Here is an 18,889-nt window from a genome sequence, read left to right on the forward strand (position 1 = left end):
AAAACTTTGAGTCAAGAATATTAATTACGATTTCATGAAATTGAATCCCATTATTCACGAATTCTTGAATCGAAATTCATGATTTCTTGAACACTTTTTATTCGTGTAGACACAATTGATTTCAAATCCGCTCAAAAACTGGCGAATCCCCCCCAAACCTTGGCACAAATTCGAGGGGCTCGGGGTACTTGAATTCTCGGCTTGACGCTGGTGACACTTGTACCAGCTTTGGGCCGGGGGTCTTGGCAACGACAGGAATGCGTGTAACAACGCGGGGCCAGGAATGCGCTGGCAGTTCCCACCACCACCACTTTGTATGGGGCCAGGAATGCTGCTACCTCCCGTCGTGGACCTTTGAAGCTCGGATTTTGGTCCAGATGGTTAAGGGGCTGGGACAACTTCGTGTTTGCCAAGCCCTCGTCGGAGTGGCCTGTGGCTGGTCGCGAAGAGGTCGTAACGTCTGATTTTAAGGTAAATGCCAATTCGCAGCTGTTAAACTTGGTCACATTAAATTTTACGTGTATCGAATGAGCGTCAAGAGTTAAGCTTAGAAAGCTCAAAAGTGGATAATGTAACTCCGGAGGCTTCATCCTTTTGCAGGCACCTCTCTTGGGTTGCCTTTGGCCCATTTTCATGCAGCTCACGCCGGAGCTCGTTATTTCCAGGGATAAGGGAGATTGAGTGTCAGTAGAACAAAATTAACATTACAAAAGTTTTAACAAAATTTACGTCTTTTAAATGCGATTTTACAATTGAAAGGGAAAAAATTTAACCTCACCGATGTAATTTTCATCAGTTTTTAATGTGAAATAACACGTCATCTCTGACACAAAAACATTCTCAAAGGATGCGTCAGGAATTTTTTTTTTGCATATAAAAATAGTGAGAAATTCATGTTTTTCTGTGTTATCAAATTTCTACAAATAAATTTAGTTGAAATTTCATTTAAAAAGAAATAGGTGACCGCTGACAAATTTGATGGTTAAATGTTACATTTTTTCGATGTAATTTTACCTCAATTTACGTGGTATATCTAAAATTGTTGTTTAAACAGTTTAAGAGGTTTAGCTCGAGCTTGAGCACACAGAAAAAAAAAATCATGGTAATATAACATCTGGGAAGGGGTACATCTTTGATGTCAGAAAAAATGTGTAATTTTACCACCGAAAATGTGTAATTTTACCACTTTTCTGTTGTAATGTCGCTTTTTCAGTCTAAATTGAGGTAAAATTACATCATAAAAGAGGTAATATTCAACCTTTCAAAATTACACTTTACAAATAGACACATTTTTTTTACTGTGCTCCCAACGTAACATTACCACGATTTTTTTTTGCACGCAAGAAATAGCAGGAAAAGTTTAATTTTGCAAGGTTGAAAAATGTGACTGTTGAATGTCTTCTTCGGTGTAGTTTTAGCTCAATTTAAATGGAATACGTAAAATTATACATAGAAAGATGAAAATTTACACATTTTTAGGAAAAATAATAACATTTTTTATGATCAGAATGTTTCAACATTTCCATCATTACCATGACTTTTTTAACTTAACATTTTAGTAAAATTATTCAGCGAAATTTATGATTCAATTAAAGTTATTTAAAAAAGCATTTTTGTAAAAAGTTTACTTTAAATTTATTTGTTTTTAAATACACGTTTATAAATAACGTGGATAAGGATGGTGTAAAATTTTATGACGTACAGATTTTCATGGAATTGTGCAAATTTAGAAGGTGTAATATTTTAAGATATAATACAAGCTCATATATTTATTTTTTGTTGTACTTTTGATCCTCGGTCATAACCTGGTCGCAGCACCTAAAAGGACCTAATGAAAATAAGTTGCGAAAAAAAATAAGCTCTTATATGATGTAAGATTACCTTATTTTAGACTGAAGAACTGGCAAAACACTGGAAAAGTGGTGAGTTTACACATAAAAGATGTACTTTCCAGATGTAATATTACCTCAATATTTACCTTTGTACTCACTTGTACTAAGTTCCCATTGCAAATTTTGGCTCAATTTCGAAAATTACCTTTTTTGTGTAATTTCACATATATTAATGTGTAAAAAAGTGAAATTCAATCAAAACTGAGGAAAATTACATCAGTTAATTTACCCTTTTTTTACACCAGATCTGTTATCATTTTCAGATGTAATATTACAATTCTTTGTTTTACGGGTTAGTTAGAAGAAGAGAGCCATCAGTGCTTGTGGAAAAAAGATATTAATTTACATATTTTGGAAGGTAAAATTACATATGTTTTATTTTATTGTTTGGAACAGTTCTGTAGCTATTCGCAAAAAAAAAAATTTTGTTCATTTTTATGAAACTTTGCTAATCGATTCAATATATCCACAATAAATAATGCATTATTTTATGCAATTTTATGTGATTCTACACCCTGAAAAATGTAGCCCATCAGTATGGAAAACCTACTTGACCGAAATGTCAAGCTCATATATGCGTTTATCCTAACAGCTATTCATTGGTCTGATGGCCGAGTGGGCTAAGGCGCACGTCCTTACTGTTGGTGTTGGGTTTGAATCCCGTTGGCTGCATTTTTTTTTTTTTTTGTATTTGCAAAAATTGTACATGCGGTGTGTAATATTAAGTGTTTATTTTGACGATGGCTGATGTGCATGCTTTTGCATGCGATTTTACCATCGGATTTTTGGCTGTGTATGTTTTTTGAAAATGCTTTTTTGCAATCTGTTATTTTTTAGAAAAAAAAAATGTGTGTTTTAAAATGCAATTATGAAGTAAAAAAACTCGATGGAAACTTTAGATTTATTTCAAATAAAACTACTCAATAAAATAGCCTAATTATAAAATTTCAGGGTGTAATAACACCTTTTTTCTGGTGTTATTACACTCTAATTTTTGTGAAAAATTTCAATTTACACAAGAAAAGATGTAAATTTACACATTTTTAGGTTGATAATATACATTTGTCTGACACAAAATCTGTCTACATTCCTTGATGAAGTGTTACCATGATTTGTTTTTAGCTATAAGAAAAGTTATTTCCAACAAAATAGATTATAATGCGTTTTAATAAGCAAGTTTTCATTCACATTTATTTTATGTGATTTTACATGAGATTTTCGTTCATTTTTTTATTAACTCTCGAGGTCAAAGTTCAATTTTAAAAGTAATTCCTGATAATAACATTTTCTTTGATGTAAATATACCTCAATGTAAGTTAAAAAAAAGGGCAATTACACACATAAAACTGTAAATTTACACGTTTTCGAGGTAATTTCAAACAAAATTAGGAGCAAAAACTATTCGTTCGTTCAAATTTTATTTTTACGTGATTTTTGAGACCTTGTTCATCCTTTAAATCGTGTCTAATACTTGACCTTAAAACTCAAGTCGATTGTTTATAGTGAACTCCGAATCACCCTATAATAAACCATTTTCACCACAAGGCATAAAGTCCTCCCTTTTTTATTTCCGGTTTCTTTACCCATCTTTGAGTACGGCTGCTGCTGCTGCACTTTTCCCAGTTAATGCCTCCATTACATTCAGTGTGTAATTGTGTGGGTGTTCGAATGCTACCAACCTTACTCGAAGGGTGTGGGTGATCCTTTCAAAAAACACACTGAAATAAGTTCCATTCATACAGGCATTACTGTGTGGCACAATGTTAAGGCGCACTCGCCCATAAGTTTATTTTCGGTATGAATTATCAAAATTAATCGAAATTTTTCCGCCTCAGTGCCGGAAAAAGTTATTATCCTTGATTGTGCCATGTTTGCAGTATATTCCCTCGCAGCAATTTCTTCATTTTGCTTCATTTTGCTTCGCCCTGCAAAGAAACGAAAGTTTTTCCCTTTTCCAGGACCGCTGAAGTCGTCCTCGCCGGACATGGTGGCGCCCCCCCCCTTCCCCCCCGGCTGCAGCAGCACGTGGCATTACGGGTGAAATTTTGCCGATGTTAAATTGAATGTGTAATGGCGTGCGCTCTCTCGATTTTTTGTCGAATCTTTACGGGGAAAGGACGGGTGTCCATTAGTCTGGGAAAACTTACCGAGAAAAGTAAGGACTTGGAGTGCAATGGTCGCTTGGAGGCAATAATTTGAGCCAGTAATGGCAGTGAAGTCGTTTATTTTGGGGGTTTGAGAGTTGTACATGGTAAATTGAGATATTTATTGATCAGAAATTCGATGCAGCGTGGAAATGGCGCGTAATAAGCAATTATACCAGTTTTTATATCAGCTGGTATAAACTGGTATAAAACTCGCAAATAGTCAGAAAAATCTCCCTCAAACATGTGTGATGCAAAAAGACATTATTTTACGCATTATGCAGCAACCTCAACCCCAATTGATCCAAAAGAAAACTTTCTCCCTCCCTTCTTAAGATTCCCACCGAAGCAGGTATCGGTCCTCGGCCGTGTAAGATGAGATTTACTACGCATTTACATTTTACACTGCGACGTCGTCGTCGTCGTCTGTCACTCAAGCCCTCTGCTACCGTGACACTTTCATTATATGCGAAACCTACTTTAAAACCGACGGCGTCGTCCAACTAACGTTCCCTCTTTCACGGTAAAGTGTGATTTGCTGTTAGAGGGTACTCGCTCTCTCTCTCACTTTGTTTGCCCAACGTGTTGTGTTTGTCGTCGTAACGAGTCGTTTGTGTATTATGCATTTGTTCTGGACAAACAGTTGATAAGAAGAGAAGGTAACTTTGAAATGAATAAAATGTGAAAAAATCATTTTCAGTTTTTTTTTCTAAAAAAAAAACAATTTATTTAAAAAAAACTGAAATTTCAAATTTTTTTAAACTTGATCAGAAAATTGTTCAGCCGGGCTTGTCAAGGTGTAAATATTCACGAGAAAACAACAAATGTGAGAAAACAAGGGAAAGTGCCAAGCACGCTCTCTCTCGCGCTGTGAAATGATAACGCCAATCCAAGAGATGAAAGAACACACCGTTGACGCAGAGAACTTTAAAACTGTCAGTCTTAGGGGCGAGTGTGCATTGCTGCTTTAGATCTACACGTAAAGATGATTGTTTTGTTCGAAAAGAAAAGATAAATTTCCCTGTTTATTGTTTCATCTTAAAATGTGTATGTGCAGGGTTGCCAGTTTTATGTTTTCAGCACTCACCTTATTTAATAACTTTGGACGGTTAGAGAACCTCGTTTGAACTTTCCGATGAGTATAATTTTTTTTAGATTTGGCTAACCTGTTTCGTTTCGCGATTTAGCGGATTGCCGTCTGGATTTCGTCATGTTAATGTTGATAGATGACAATATAGTCCAGACTTGATTATCCGAAGGCCTCGGAAAAATTTCACTTAGGATAATCAAATCACGAAAGAGTCGGAGATGAAACATTGATAATATGGATTCGAAGGTGTAACAGGCAATGAACAGCTAAAATTCGATTGGGTCGAAGAACTCGAATCGGATGTTAAAGTGAGAATTACCTATGACCTTTACCTGCCGTTCACATCTCCACCACAAAACAGGGGACAAGGTTAGGGGATGTGGAAGACGGAAAGTGCCCCACATTTTAAAGAGGATAAGGGAAATTCTCCACATTAACCCTTAGCAAATTTCGCTTGGAGTTGGATGGTTTTTGGAAAAGTTTGCAAAAAGCAAACCAATCTACTTTAACGACCCCCGGGTCTTTTGTGGGCTCTGTTGCAAGTTTCTGCTCATTTCTAGGCGTCCGAAGGTTATGTGTGGTTAGTCACCCAAAACCTCTTTTACGCAAATGGACCGACGTTTTACTTCCCCATCCGATAGAAGGCCAGGAGGATAAGGCGGGAATCGGACCCGCGCCCCATAGCAACTTAGGGATCGGCAGCCGAAGCCGCTAACCACCGCGCCACGAGGAAAAGTTTGCACTGTTGTAAAAATTCTTCTTGTTATCTAATCTTGATGTTGAGATTTCCAAAAAAGTGTCCACGTGGATGGTCCCTTAATTACGTTTAAGGACCACTGAAACTGCTCCTTGTGAAATGATCAAAACGTTTGGTTGAAACTTTTTTCCTAAATATTATTGGACAGTTATTTGTAAGTGCTTAACTAACCATAAACATTGCTTATCTGGCAGTACGGACGCTCAAGCCTCGCAAAAAATTATAAAATTCAATGTTAATTTAGGATTTTCCACAAGATAAAATGTCAAATTCCATGCAATTTACATCACTATTTCATAATACATTTTGGTACATGATCTTTCATGTAATGTTTTTTCTGTATACAGGTTGATTAAATGATGTTTTTTGCAATTCCGTCGTGAACGACGAAATAGCCTACTTTTCTGTACCAAAAATAACAGAATCGAATAGCAACACTTTTCAAAAAAGTAGAACTTTTCAGCATTCAAATGGGTGCTGAAGAGTGGAATTTAAACGATTTATTGACAAAATACATGAAAATTTGACAAAAAAATTCGCTCAGTGTGTGTTTTTTGGAATTGCAAAAAATGTTGTATGGAACTCGTTGCAAAACTTTATTTTTTCAGCACTCTTCGTATTTCTCCAACTCGGTGAACCTCGTTGGATAAATGTACGACTCGGGCTGGAAAAATCCTCTTTTTGCAACTTGTTGCTGTCCGCTTTGTAAGCGGATGATTCTGGGTTCGATTCCCATCTGCTCCAACCTTCCATCGGATGAGGAAGTAAAATGTCGGTTATTTGATGGATTTTAAAACTTTGCAAATTTAGTATTTTCCAAAAGAATAAGTGTAAAATTCCATGCAATTTACATATTTTTTTCATCGTACATTTTGGTACATGATCTTTCACGTAACATTTTTTTTTCTGTGTACAGTTGAATTAACTGATGTTTTATCAAATTAAACCTTTTTGATATTCAGGAATTTTGAATGATCAAGATTTATTAAATGTTCTGATTATGTATCTTTGCCAAAGTTTGACTTGAACAATTTCAAAACTTACTTACAAATACACTTTTTTCAATTCTCTTTAAAGTGTACATCGAAAACAGTTTTAAAGCGAATGATCAAATTATGATTTTTGAGGTTATTTTTTTTTTCTTTCAAAATGCCCATTCTAAAGTTTTTGGGTCTATTTGACTTTGTCATCTTTTAAAAAGTACTATAATTTACAGCTTTGAAATTTCTGAGTTTTACTCTTTTTTTGTAACAAAAATTTGTTATTTGATTGATTTAAAAAATTTTTAACGCAAATTTAGGATATGGAAACCCTAGAATAAATCTCACTCATGCTTACAGGACCCGATTTGATTACGTTCAAGACTGGGGACTCCAAAGGAAAAATGTTTCGGTTAACATGTTTTCGTAAGATTTAATAAATTTTGATATGGAAAAAAACCCAAAAAAAAACTTTATAAACTCTTTCAAACAACTCGATATAAGCCCCCGGCAAAAATAAGAGTAAGTAAGACCATACCTAGCCATTCCGGAACTTGTTGCGGGTATTCTGGAAGAGGTCAAATGGCCATTTTGAAACAAGCCTATCGTGTGAAATATCAATGTTCATGCAATTGCAAGCCAAGCTCTGTAAAACCAGTAAAAAATAATTGGACCATTTTTGGTCACTCCGGCACCGATTCCGGGTATTCTGAAAGAGGACAAACGGTAACTCAGGGAGATGTAGAAACTTAGACCAAATCTGACCACTGTGGAGCTGATTCCAGGTACCAAGAGGCCAAAGTTTTTGTCATTTCTCGCTTACTTTTTCTAAAGATCCTATGTCCTATAGGAAACCCATGGCGCATTGGTTGTTTTGAACAAGTAATCTAGATTTGATATCGTAAAGATAAAAAAAAAACAATCCAACTGGAAATATTATTGGCAAATAGAGGTTTAATTTGCTCTTCGTAACACTATGAAAATTCACCGCAGATACACTCATTAAAGGTAAACATTCCAGTTCTAAGTAAAAATAACAGGGTTGATTGCGGAACCTCACAGCCAACTGATAACGCGTTTTCAATATAAGTGGGTGGGTTCTTAAACATGTCATATTTTGTATAGATTCAACGCTTTGCAAGTGTTGATAAACAGGTCTAGACTTGTTAAATATAACAAAACATTGATTTTTAATGGAATATTCAATGCAGACTATTGAGAAGTTTTGGAACAAGCTCCAATGCCTAGATTTCAACATTAGACCAAAACCTGCAAGCCCTTAATTCGTCTAAGAATTGTCATTCCTACGCCTATACACAACTCTAAAGGATATTACGAAACTTCTCCACTCCCAGCCAAGTGCCCCCAAGTGTGGGCGCGATTGCTACTTCGTTCGCTTCGCTCGTCAACCACATAATTCTAACGCCGACGAGAGTAGCGCATCTTCTTCTTCTTCTTCGTGTCTAATATGTTTCCTGGTCGGTGACTTACCTCTCCGCACTCGGCCGCCGGCGAGTTCTCGACGATGTCGTAGATGACGTGGGGGAAGACCTCGGTCCGCAGCAGCGAAAAGCCAAAGGTGGCGTCCTCGCTCTTCCGCAGCACGACCATCAGCTCCTCCTCGGCCATGCTGGCCCTCTGGTTTGCCCTCTCTTCTTCCTCCGCCTTCTGCTACTTCAGCACCAGAGGCTGCAGTTTCTTCACACAACCCCAACCACACGCGAAAAACCCCCCGCTCCACGTCCAGGCGGCCGGCCTAATCGAACATCGATCGACCCGCCAGGTTGACCAGCGCTACCGGGGCCGTGTCTTCGCGCAATCACTTCCGCAAAACTCGACTCACTTTCTCCTCCGTCGTCGTCGTCGTCGCCGTGCGTCGAAAGCGCAAAAAATAAATAATAATCAGGAGGAAAAGCGCCAATCGTGTGGCACAATCTCTGTGTTTTCCTGCAACTTTTTTTTTGCCTTCGTTGCTTTTCACGCAACTTTCCACAAGAAACACTCACACTCAAAGAGACACACTTTCCTCAGCTTAGAAAACTTCTTTTTTTGAATTTTTAAAACTACACACTATCGATTACATCCTCTGCTTCCGGTTAATCCAACCGGTTAATCGCTCTGGAACCACCTCAAGATATTCGATTCTTCTCACAGCGGCATATCCAGGAGGAGACACTCCGGAATCCGGACTTGTTCGCTGCAGCGAACACTCTTCTCACACTGTACGAAATTCTTTTTTTCTTCTTCTCGCGCTTGTATGTATGAAATCCGTGGCATCCGTCAATTCCGGCCGCGACACCAGGAAGCGCCACCGTCCACAGACCTCCGCACGCCCTCCTCCGAGCAGGTTGATCCTCCCAAAATCTGAAACAGCATAAAGGAACACTGTTAAGAAATGGCTTTACCAGAAAGTCTTTGAACATCGAACGAACCAGCTTCGAAAAAGGAACTTTTGTTGTTGTTTTTGTTATTATTATTGCAACGAACAACACACACACACACGAGCCCGCACAGACACACACACACAACTTTAGAAGACTTCTTGTTATATTGTGGGAAGAACCACCTCTTCAAACAAACCAAACTACCGGACGACCATCAAGAGAACCGCGACGATGTTCCTCTCGAGCAAGACTGCTGCTGCTGGCGATGGTGAAGTCGGTCTCTTCAGCAGCGCGCATGGAACCCGAAACACTCTCTCTCTCTCTCTCTCTCTCTCTCTCTCTCTCTCTCTCTCTCTCTCTCTGAGGCGTAGAGGAGCCCCGTACGCAATACGCGAGAGAGTCTGAGAAGTTACGCGGAGGACACACCAACACCGGAGATTGACCCGTACAGGAAGGGTTGCCAGAGAAATTTGGAAAAAATTGTTGTCTGTCTAATGTTTATATGTTGAAATATATTTTTTGATAACCCGGACAACCTCCGGGTCATGAGCTGTCTCCATATGCGTTGCCATTTGAGTTGTTCCAGCTCGTGGTTCATCCTTGGCCTCCATACATTGTTCTCACGTACGCCGCCAAAGATCGTCCTAAGCACTCGCCGTTCGAAAACTTAAAGGTCTTGTGGAGTCGATTGTAGACACGACTACCGTTAATGATGCGCCTTGTCCCCGTCGAGTCCTAAGGGACTCGATTCCTCCTGCTAGCATAGACTTCGTCTTCGCCACATTCACCTTCAATCCAACCTTCTCCTCTTCCCGCTTCAATTCGGTGTACCTCCTAGCCACCTCCTCGAACGTTCTACCGACAATGTCCATGCCATCGGCATAGGCGCCCAATGTTGAAACAGAGGCCGGAGATACCGACGCCTTGTCCCAGTCCCGTAATTCGATCGGGTAGCCCAGGCCATCGTTGATTTCACCAGTCTGATCAGCTTCCCGAGAAAACCGTTCTCGTACATGATCTTCCATAGGAGCTCTTCGCGGTCGATGAACAGGTGGTGCGTTGGGATACTCGCAACATTTTTGGAGGTTTTGCGGTAGCAAAAAGATTTGGTCCGTCGTTGATTTCCCCTCCACGAAATCGGCCTGGTACGTCCCAACGTAATCCTTTGCTCGCTCCGACAGACGACAGAAGATGATCTGAGATAACACTTTGTAGGTCGCGTTGAGAATAGGCACGTTTTGGTTGCCCGCCTCTGGGCCGTTTAGGTGCCCGTCGAAGTGCTGCTTCCACCTTACGATCGCCTCACGCTCATCCGTCAAGATTCCTTCGTCTTTACCCTTGCAACATTTCGACTCGCGGCATTAAGCCGTTCCGGGATTGACTGAGTTGGAGCGATACAGCTGTTCCATTAGGGTGTAATATGGTTGTATGGAAAAAAATAAAGTTGTCCAAATTCAGCGAGCACAGCAAGTTTTCAGTTCCTTTTGGGGTCCTAAACAACTCCCCAAAGTTTGGGAACGATTGGTTTAGTCCTCACTTTGCGCAAAGCGATTCAATTTTCCATATAAATTTGTATGGGAAAACCCATTTTTTTGAATTTTGATATTTATAAAATCCACGTTTGACGCTGTATCGAAACCGGATTCATATTCGGATGCTCTGGAAGGTGCTCTACAACTTTCCCGAAGAGAGTATGGTGCTAACTTGCTCCTAAAAAAAGATACAGCGTGTTCAAAACTCGTCTAAAACGTGTTTTTTGCTCGAAAATCACGTTTTAGACGAGTTTTGAGGACGCTGTATCTTCTTTCAGGGACAAGCTAGCACCATACTCTCTTCGGGAAAGTTGTAGAGCACTTTCCAGAGCATCAGAATATGAATCCGGTTTTAGTACAGCGTGAAACGTGGATTTTATAAATATCAAAATCCAAAAAAATGGTTTTTCCCATACAAATTTATATGGAAAATTGAATCGCTTTGCGCAAAGTGAGGACTAAACCAATCGTTCCCAAACTTTGGGGTGTTGTTTAGGACCCCAAAAGGAACTGAAACATTGCTGTGCTGGAAAATCGATTTTGATATTACACCCTACTGTTCCATGTCCTGGCCGCCTGGAAGAGTTGGAGTAACTCTTCCAGGCGGCACTTTTTATCCCGGAAGATATGGGTTTACTGTTTTCGCAACTGCTTGTACGACTCCAAATCGTCTGCCATTGCTCGAACTCGAACTCGGCCACGATGACGCTCGATGCCGCTGCGTTGATGGCTGCTTCCATATAACTCCAACAGGCTTCCAAAGGGGCTTCGTCAGGCAACGCAGCTTCGAGTTCCCGCGCGTACTGGGTAGCGACCTCAGGATCCTTGAGTCGCTCCAGATTATATTGCTGCGGACGACGGTGCCGGATCTTTTTGACGTATGGGTATCCGCGCCACGGTAGGTTCCGACGTCGATTATGTCCGAGAAGTGCCGACCATCGATGAGAACATGGTCGATTTGCGTCTCCGTGTCGTTTGGTGATCTCCAGGTGTACTTGTAAAGGAGGCTGTGTGCTGGAAGAAGGTACTACGTATGGCCATGTTTTGAGAGGTAGCGAAATCGATGAGTCGTAGGCCGTTTTCGTTCGTCTGCTGGTGGGCGCTGAACATACCAATAACCGGTCTAAACTCCTCCTCCTGGCCGACTTAAGCGTTTAAGTCGCCGATAACAATCTTGACTTCACTACTCACAACTTTTGATATGGTTGCCAGATTTTAGTCTTTTGAGCTCGTTAGATAGAAAAAAAACTTTCTAAAAATGTATAAAGGAGGCATTACACTACCGCAAACAAACAAACTCGTACTTTTTGACATTATGCCTCGTACTTTTTGTTTGTTTGCCTGGATTTGTTCGTAAAAACGTCAACAACTTTGCGAGTTTGGCAAACTGTCAAACACGGAAAAGTGCGAGTTTGTTTGGTTGCGGTAGTGTAATGACTCCTTAACATGACGGGTATTCTTATAAGGCTTTCTAGTCAGAAATTTACCAATACATTCAAATTATGTTTACATTACAGCTGGACGATTGTTTGCATCAGGTTTTCTATCTCTTTCTAGCAAAAGTTTCTTGTCAGGCGACTCCTAGCTGGTTTTTTTTACTGACCGCCCGATATGTCAGCCAACATACTTCGCAGGGCTGTGACAGCTCGAGCTCGATCATTGTTTGCATCAGGACACTGTGACGAGAAGTTCGTCATTTTTGGGTTAAATTATATTTTTTTCACTGGGCATACAAAGCCTTATAAAATCCCCCTTTTTACAGTCTTCCGAAGCTTAGTAATTTGTAATTTGTTGTATACGTCAAGGTGAGTCTAGGAGGTAAAATCAAAAAGCTAATTTTTCGAAAGATTTTATTATCCGCGCACCACCAAACCGAAGTGCGCAACACTTCTGTTGCGCGAAAAAAACTGTTGCGCTGAACAAAAATGTAGTGGTTTGTCGTTAGCGTGTACATCAGCCTGTGGCGCAACAGCTTTGACAGGTTGCGTTCATATTTTGATTTTTGTCTGCTTTCCCAATATAGCCTCATTGAAGTGAAGAAGGCAAAAAAATAATCACGCCTTTTGTAAGATAACTGTAAATTGTTAATCATTTCAGCAACACTGCCAAAGTGCATCCAAATCTCGTGAGAGCGAAGTCACAAACTGTGAGAGGAAAGAGCGAAACGCAGCGAGAAATGAAACACCAGCTTTTCCAGCACAAACACAACCACAGCCCCGTGAGTGTGTGCGTTTCGTGCTTCGCCGAAGAAGAGGAACCTCCTCTCGTTTTGGACCACAGGAAAAGAGGACCTCTCCGCCTCTCCCGACCCCCGGAGCCCACGGTGAGTGGTTTGAAAAAGTTGACCATTTCGGCCAAATTACCTTGCTCCCGGAACGCGCACTCGACACAAATCACTGGCGGCACTTTGCCCACTGCTCGAAACGCGTTCCCGAGTTCGAAAAAACGCACTTTTCACCACGGAAAACTGGCCTTTCTCAACACGAACACACGACGCCCAACACCCGAAAATTCCAATGACTTTTGCTCTGCTACGCTGACTCTTTTCTCCCTTTGGGTGAGAAAACGAAGAGAGAGAGAGACCAACTCGGGAAAAAGAACAACAAAACTCTGGACGACCGAGCTGTCACTTGAACTACACTGGAGGCCGCGACATTCAAGACTAAAAATTCTGGGGAAGGTGTTTTCAAACTGCGCGCACGGCTGAATGAAAGAGAAAGATGAATGGTGCTGAATGAAATTGATGCAAGCTTTCTCGCTCGCACTACCGGTGAATGCAGGGATGCCAACCAGGTGAGTATTTTGACGGTAATGGCTCTGTAGGGTGATCAAGTTATATGCAGCTTCAAGGATGGTTAAAAGTTAACCGAAAAACAAATTGTTTACTATGATTTCTTAACAAACTTTGTAAAATTCATTGAAAAAACTTGATGCTCAAAATCTCAAAAAAATGTTATTCTAGAGTTTTCTATTTGTTTAGGTCCTATTATAAACATATAAAACACAATAGTTTATAGGACCATTTACTTTACCATTTAAAAAACTCTAGAATTCAAGATTCGGCGGAGTCGGCAAGTCGGATTCTTTGTACAGAGCGGATTCGCTTATTCGAATGTCACTGCATTCGACTGAGCGAATCCAAGCTTGGTACAGTCAACCCCCGGTAGTTTGTCACTTTTTCGTTTGACACTTTTTTAGTTTGTACCCCGTTGGTTGGTCAAAGTCAAACTAAAAAATAACGAACTGTCACTTTTTACACGGCGCTCAAGCACACTTTCAAAACAAACGTTTGGTAGTGTGTGTGTGTTCTCCGTGTAAAAGGGGTGTCAAACTAAAAAGTGACCCCGTTCGTTTGACAACAGTGATGAAATATACAGTGTTCCCCGAGGTTTTCCCCTATTTCACACCACCTTGGTGCGCCGTTATTACGCCAACCTTGGTTGACAGAGCCTTGGCGATTACACTACCTCATTCTCTCTCCAAAGTTTACCGCGTGCGCGTCGCAGCAGAAGTTGCTCGGCAGAATAAAGTTCTTTTCGATTGTAACCGCGAGTTCTACTTTTCTTTTCTCGATTCCGACCGTCTCGCGATTACCGCTGCGTAAGCTCGGTGTAATTCCGACAGGTTGTGTGGCCCAGTTGTGGTTGGTTTCGGAAAAGCCCGGACGTTTCCCCGGGGGAAGAAAAAAATGCTCGCTTTGTGTACCGATCGGTGGCAGAGCACCGAACGGAAAGTGAGGTTAGTTTCGCGTGTGGCAAAGAACTGAAGTGCAAATTTCGGTAAAGATGGCGGCCGATCCGAAGACCGGAATCGCCCGGTTGAATGAAGGCAACTGGCAGGTGTGGAAGTTGCGGATGGACGCGCTGCTGGAGACAGAAGAGTTGTGGGAAGTGGTCGAGGAAGAAATCCCCGCAGTGGTGGAGCAGGATGCAGCATGGAAGAGGAAGGACCGGAAGGCGCGAGGGATGCTGATTGTGGCGGTGGAGGACAGTCAACTGCGGCACATCAAAGGCCAAGTTCACGCCCATGACATTTACGAAGTGCTCAAGGCCCATCACGAGAAGACGACTCGCTCTGTTCGTGTTTCCCTTCTGAAGAAGTTGTGCACCCTCAACTTGGAGGAAGGCGACGAAATCGAAGCTCATTTGCGTGAGTTTGAGGAGCTTTTTGATCGCCTGGAAGCGACCGGAACATCGCTCGACACGGACACCCAGATTTGTATGCTGCTACGGAGTCTTCCGGTGTCGTACGATGGCGTTGTGACTGCCCTGGATTGTCTTGCGGATGACGATATCTCCCTTCAAGTCGTCAAGGCAAGATTGGAGGACGAGTACAACCGTCAGCTGGAGCGGCAGGGCGGAGATTCCAAGACGGAGAATGCGATGCGATCTACCGAAGGTAAGCGTCGGAAGAAGCCGGCGGTGTGCTACAATTGTGGCGAACCCGGACACTTCAAGGTGAACTGTCCGGAACTTGCCGAAGATCAACGGAAGTCCACTGGCGGTGGGAACGCGAAGGCAAAAGCTGCTCAGAGCGATGCGCGGGGCGTCGCATTCACCACTGGAGTGGAGAGAAACGCAAGATGGGTGATCGACAGTGGTGCCAGCGCGCACATGACCAACGATAGGAGTTTCTTCACGTCGCTGAGCGAATTCGACGGTGGTGGTATCACGCTGGCCAACGGCACGAAGACGGCGATGTGTGGCGTCGGCAGCGGATAAGTGATCGGCATCGACGGAGAAGCACAGCCGGTGAAGATTAGTATCAGTGAGGTGAAATTCGTGCCAGGACTTACTACGAGTCTCATCTCGGTCGGGAAGCTTGCCGAAAAGGACTTCAGTGTTGTGTTCGACAAGAAAGGCTGTTCCATTGTGAGTGCCGGAAGTAAAGTGGTCGCAACGGGTAGACGTCATGGAGGACTCTACTACCTGCGCCAGGAAGAAGTGACGGCGGTATCGATGGTGGCTGCGGAGCATCAACACAACGTGGATTGCCTGCACCAGTGGCACCGACGGCTCGGTCATCACGACTGGGTTTTGGCCAAGCGGATCTACGAGGAGGAGCTTGCCACGGGGATGAAGGTGACGGACTGTGGAGGGCCGCTGGAATGTGCATGCTGCAAGGAGGGTAAGTCAAACCATTTTCCTCCTGATGTGCTCGGCCGGAACTCGAAGCGTGTGCTGGACGTTGTGCACGCTAGCGTTTGTGGGCCGATGCGTACCGTCACGCCCAGCGGAAATCGGTTCGTCCTGACGATGGTCGACGACTTCAGAAGGTTCACGGTCACCTACATGCTGAAGCGGAAGTGCGAAGCGGCGAGTGGGATAAAGGAGTACGTCCGGTGGGTCGAAAGCCAGTTCGGTCGCAAGCCGCTAGTGGTGAGGTCGGATGGAGGGGGAGTGTTTAACAACACAGAACTCCGGAACCTCTACAAGGTGGAAGGGATTCAGCCTCAGTTCACCACTGTCAAGAGCGGTGTGGCTGAACAACAGAACACGTCGTTGACGAAAATGGCCACCTGCATGCTGAACGACGCGGGACTGGACAAGCGTTTTTGGGGTGAGGCCATGCTTACGGCCACGTACCTTCAGAACAGGATTCCGTCCAGTCAGGGCACCCCTTACGAGCTTTGGTGGGGACGAAAGCCGGATCTGCAGCATCTTCGGGCATTTGGCAGTGAAGCATTCGTGAACGTGCCGGAGAAGAAGCTGATCTTCGTCGGGTCGGCCATGGATCGGGAAGCGTACCGGTTTGTCGATCTGGAGTCGGACAAGATCACCGTTAGCTGTGACGCAAGGTTCAACGAACTCGGCGATGGCACGACAACGGTGGAGTGGCCGGCGGAGACATCGGTGGACGAGATTGAGCTGAAGCCGTTCGTCAAGAAGAAGGAGGAACTCAAGCAAGAAGTCGGAGAAAACTCGGCTGGAGACGAAGCAACTGACAGTAACGAAGAAGAGTTCGACGAAGCAGGAGGTGACGAAGGCGGGCCGAGATCAGCGCAACTACGCTGCCTGGACGACTACGAGGTGAAACACGCTGTAGAGATCGCGGCGTGCGCGGTCGCGGTGGCTGCAGGCGGCACAGAAGCACCAGTGATGGAGGACTAGTGAAGAAGGCTCACACTGAGGGGAGTGATGAAATATACAGTGTTCCCCTATTTCACACCACCTTGGTGCGCCGTTATTACGCCAACCTTGGTTGACAGAGCCTTGGCGATTACACTACCTCATTCTCTCTCCAAAGTTTACCGCGTGCGCGTCGCAGCAGAAGTTGCTCGGCAGAATAAAGTTCTTTTCGATTGTAACCGCGAGTTCTACTTTTCTTTTCTCGATTCCGACCGTCTCGCGATTACCGCTGCGTAAGCTCGGTGTAATTCCGACAAACAGTTGGTGTCAATCCATCGGGGTTTGAGTGTAATTATTTAGAACGACTGACAGATATCAAAAGCTTGAAACCTAGATTCAATTTTCAAAAGGTTCTATATGCATTACATAGGGAACCCGCTCTGTATCATGAATCATGATGTTAAAAGTGCAACATGGAGTTAAATTTGTAATTTGTTATGTTATTGGGTACTGTCGTGATCAGAGACATTCAGGTACGATAACTTGTTATTTAAACTACACACGTATAATGTCAAGTCAAGTTAAACTTTCTGTCAAGCTTCTGTGGAGTTTACCATGACAGCTGCAGAAGTTTCACACCATGTTACGGCTTACAGCACGCTTTTTTATTTCTCGATGGGAGTTGTTGAGTCGGAGTCAGGTCTTTTAAGAATGTTGAAGTCTGAATTTAACAAATAGTTTCACAAGATGGATAACAAAATGCATTTTCTCAATAATTCTTCAAAACCATTTTGGGCGCTATCTTGTGATGAAAATTTTCAAAACACTTTTTTGCACGTATTTTCATCATTTTTGAGTTGTTAATGCAGTTTGACTCAAAGTCGTGAGTTCTTTTAGAAAAACCAAAAATATCCAGCACTTTGTTAGAGAAATAACTTGACTTGTGTTTCTGCAAAATATGTTGGCTGCCAGGCTGTCAGTGAATAAACCCAGCTAGAAATCGCATCCTTAACAACTTTTTAAAGAAATTGGCAACAAATTTATGATGCAAGGAAACCAACTTCTACGGCACCCCGTGGTTTTAATGTTAAAAAATATATTAAATAAAATTTTAAAAAAAATCAGTTTCCAGCCTCTATTTTTTTTAAACTAAGCATTTAAAACTGAAAAAATACAACTTAAGAAATTCCCAACTATTAGAATAAGAAATACCTCCTTTCCTCAAACTATCCCCTATCTATTAGCAATTTCGAAGGTTATTTTGTAACTTTTTTCCTTCCCCTGCTCAATTTGTTCTCCCGTGTAAACTCCAGTAAACTCTAATACCGTTTGAATTAGTCAGCTGTTGAAAGGTACCCCATATCTCAGCTTAGGATAATTAGTGCACTGATGTTTTTGCCAAAACAATCCAATAAATGAAATGAAATTCCGAATTATTTTATTTTTAGATTCTTTAATTCTTAGATGCCAATATTGTCGTTATCTTAGATTACAGAAAATCAGACAACTTTGAAACAGTTTTGGAGTTATATTTAGACAAGAGAAATTTTGAAAAAAAATGTGTTACGATCATCCAGAATGAAATTTGGAGTAATCGAGTACGAATATGTGTACAAACTGTATTATTGCGGATTTCAGAGATTTTTAGACAATCGTGCAATTTGTGGAAAGTTTTCCAACAAAGTGTTTCAAGTTTTAATTTCTGCTAACATCAATACTTTTGCATGCTTTTCAATACAATCAACTTTTTAATTTAACTGTACCCGCTCTCATTCCCTACACACACCTCAAACTACAGCAGAAAAATCCGATGTAATATCACCAGAGGTGAAATAGAGCCTTTCTTACAAAATGGTGAAACTCCGTCAAATATATTGGTGCAATTAATTTTTCAGAAACATAATGATACCACCTAGGATACCACCCAGTGAGAATTCGACCTAAAGCTTCGAATCTTTTTAGGCTAAACGCCGTATGCCATTTTTTTAAAATTTTTTAGGGGTTTATTATGGGTCGCAAGATAGTTATTTTTAATTAAGAAA

The 18,889-nt window shown here is 41.9% G+C and overlaps 1 protein-coding gene across 4 annotated transcripts in view; it reads right to left on the minus strand.

Annotated features, from left to right (window-relative positions):
• LOC6049047 (PH and SEC7 domain-containing protein) overlaps positions 1-13,426 on the minus strand; it is a 154,277-nt gene extending 140,851 nt beyond the window's left edge. For 2 of the 4 annotated variants that reach the window (XM_038252100.1, XM_038251895.1), the window contains exons 1-2: positions 13,143-13,426; positions 8,355-9,227 (exon numbers count right to left, since the gene is read on the minus strand). In XM_038252100.1, coding sequence (XP_038108028.1) covers positions 8,355-8,492 — 138 coding nt within the window. In that variant the 5' untranslated portion in view covers positions 8,493-9,227; positions 13,143-13,426. Of the gene's footprint in view, positions 1-8,354; positions 9,228-9,295; positions 9,511-13,142 lie in introns of those variants that run through there. The other 2 variants (XM_038251962.1, XM_038252030.1) reach the window with 2 other exon arrangements.
• Positions 13,427-18,889: the final 5,463 nt, after the last annotated feature.

The sequence above is a fragment of the Culex quinquefasciatus genome, chromosome 1 (assembly GCF_015732765.1).
Source record: "Culex quinquefasciatus strain JHB chromosome 1, VPISU_Cqui_1.0_pri_paternal, whole genome shotgun sequence".
Classification (NCBI taxonomy): Eukaryota; Metazoa; Arthropoda; class Insecta; order Diptera; family Culicidae; genus Culex; species Culex quinquefasciatus.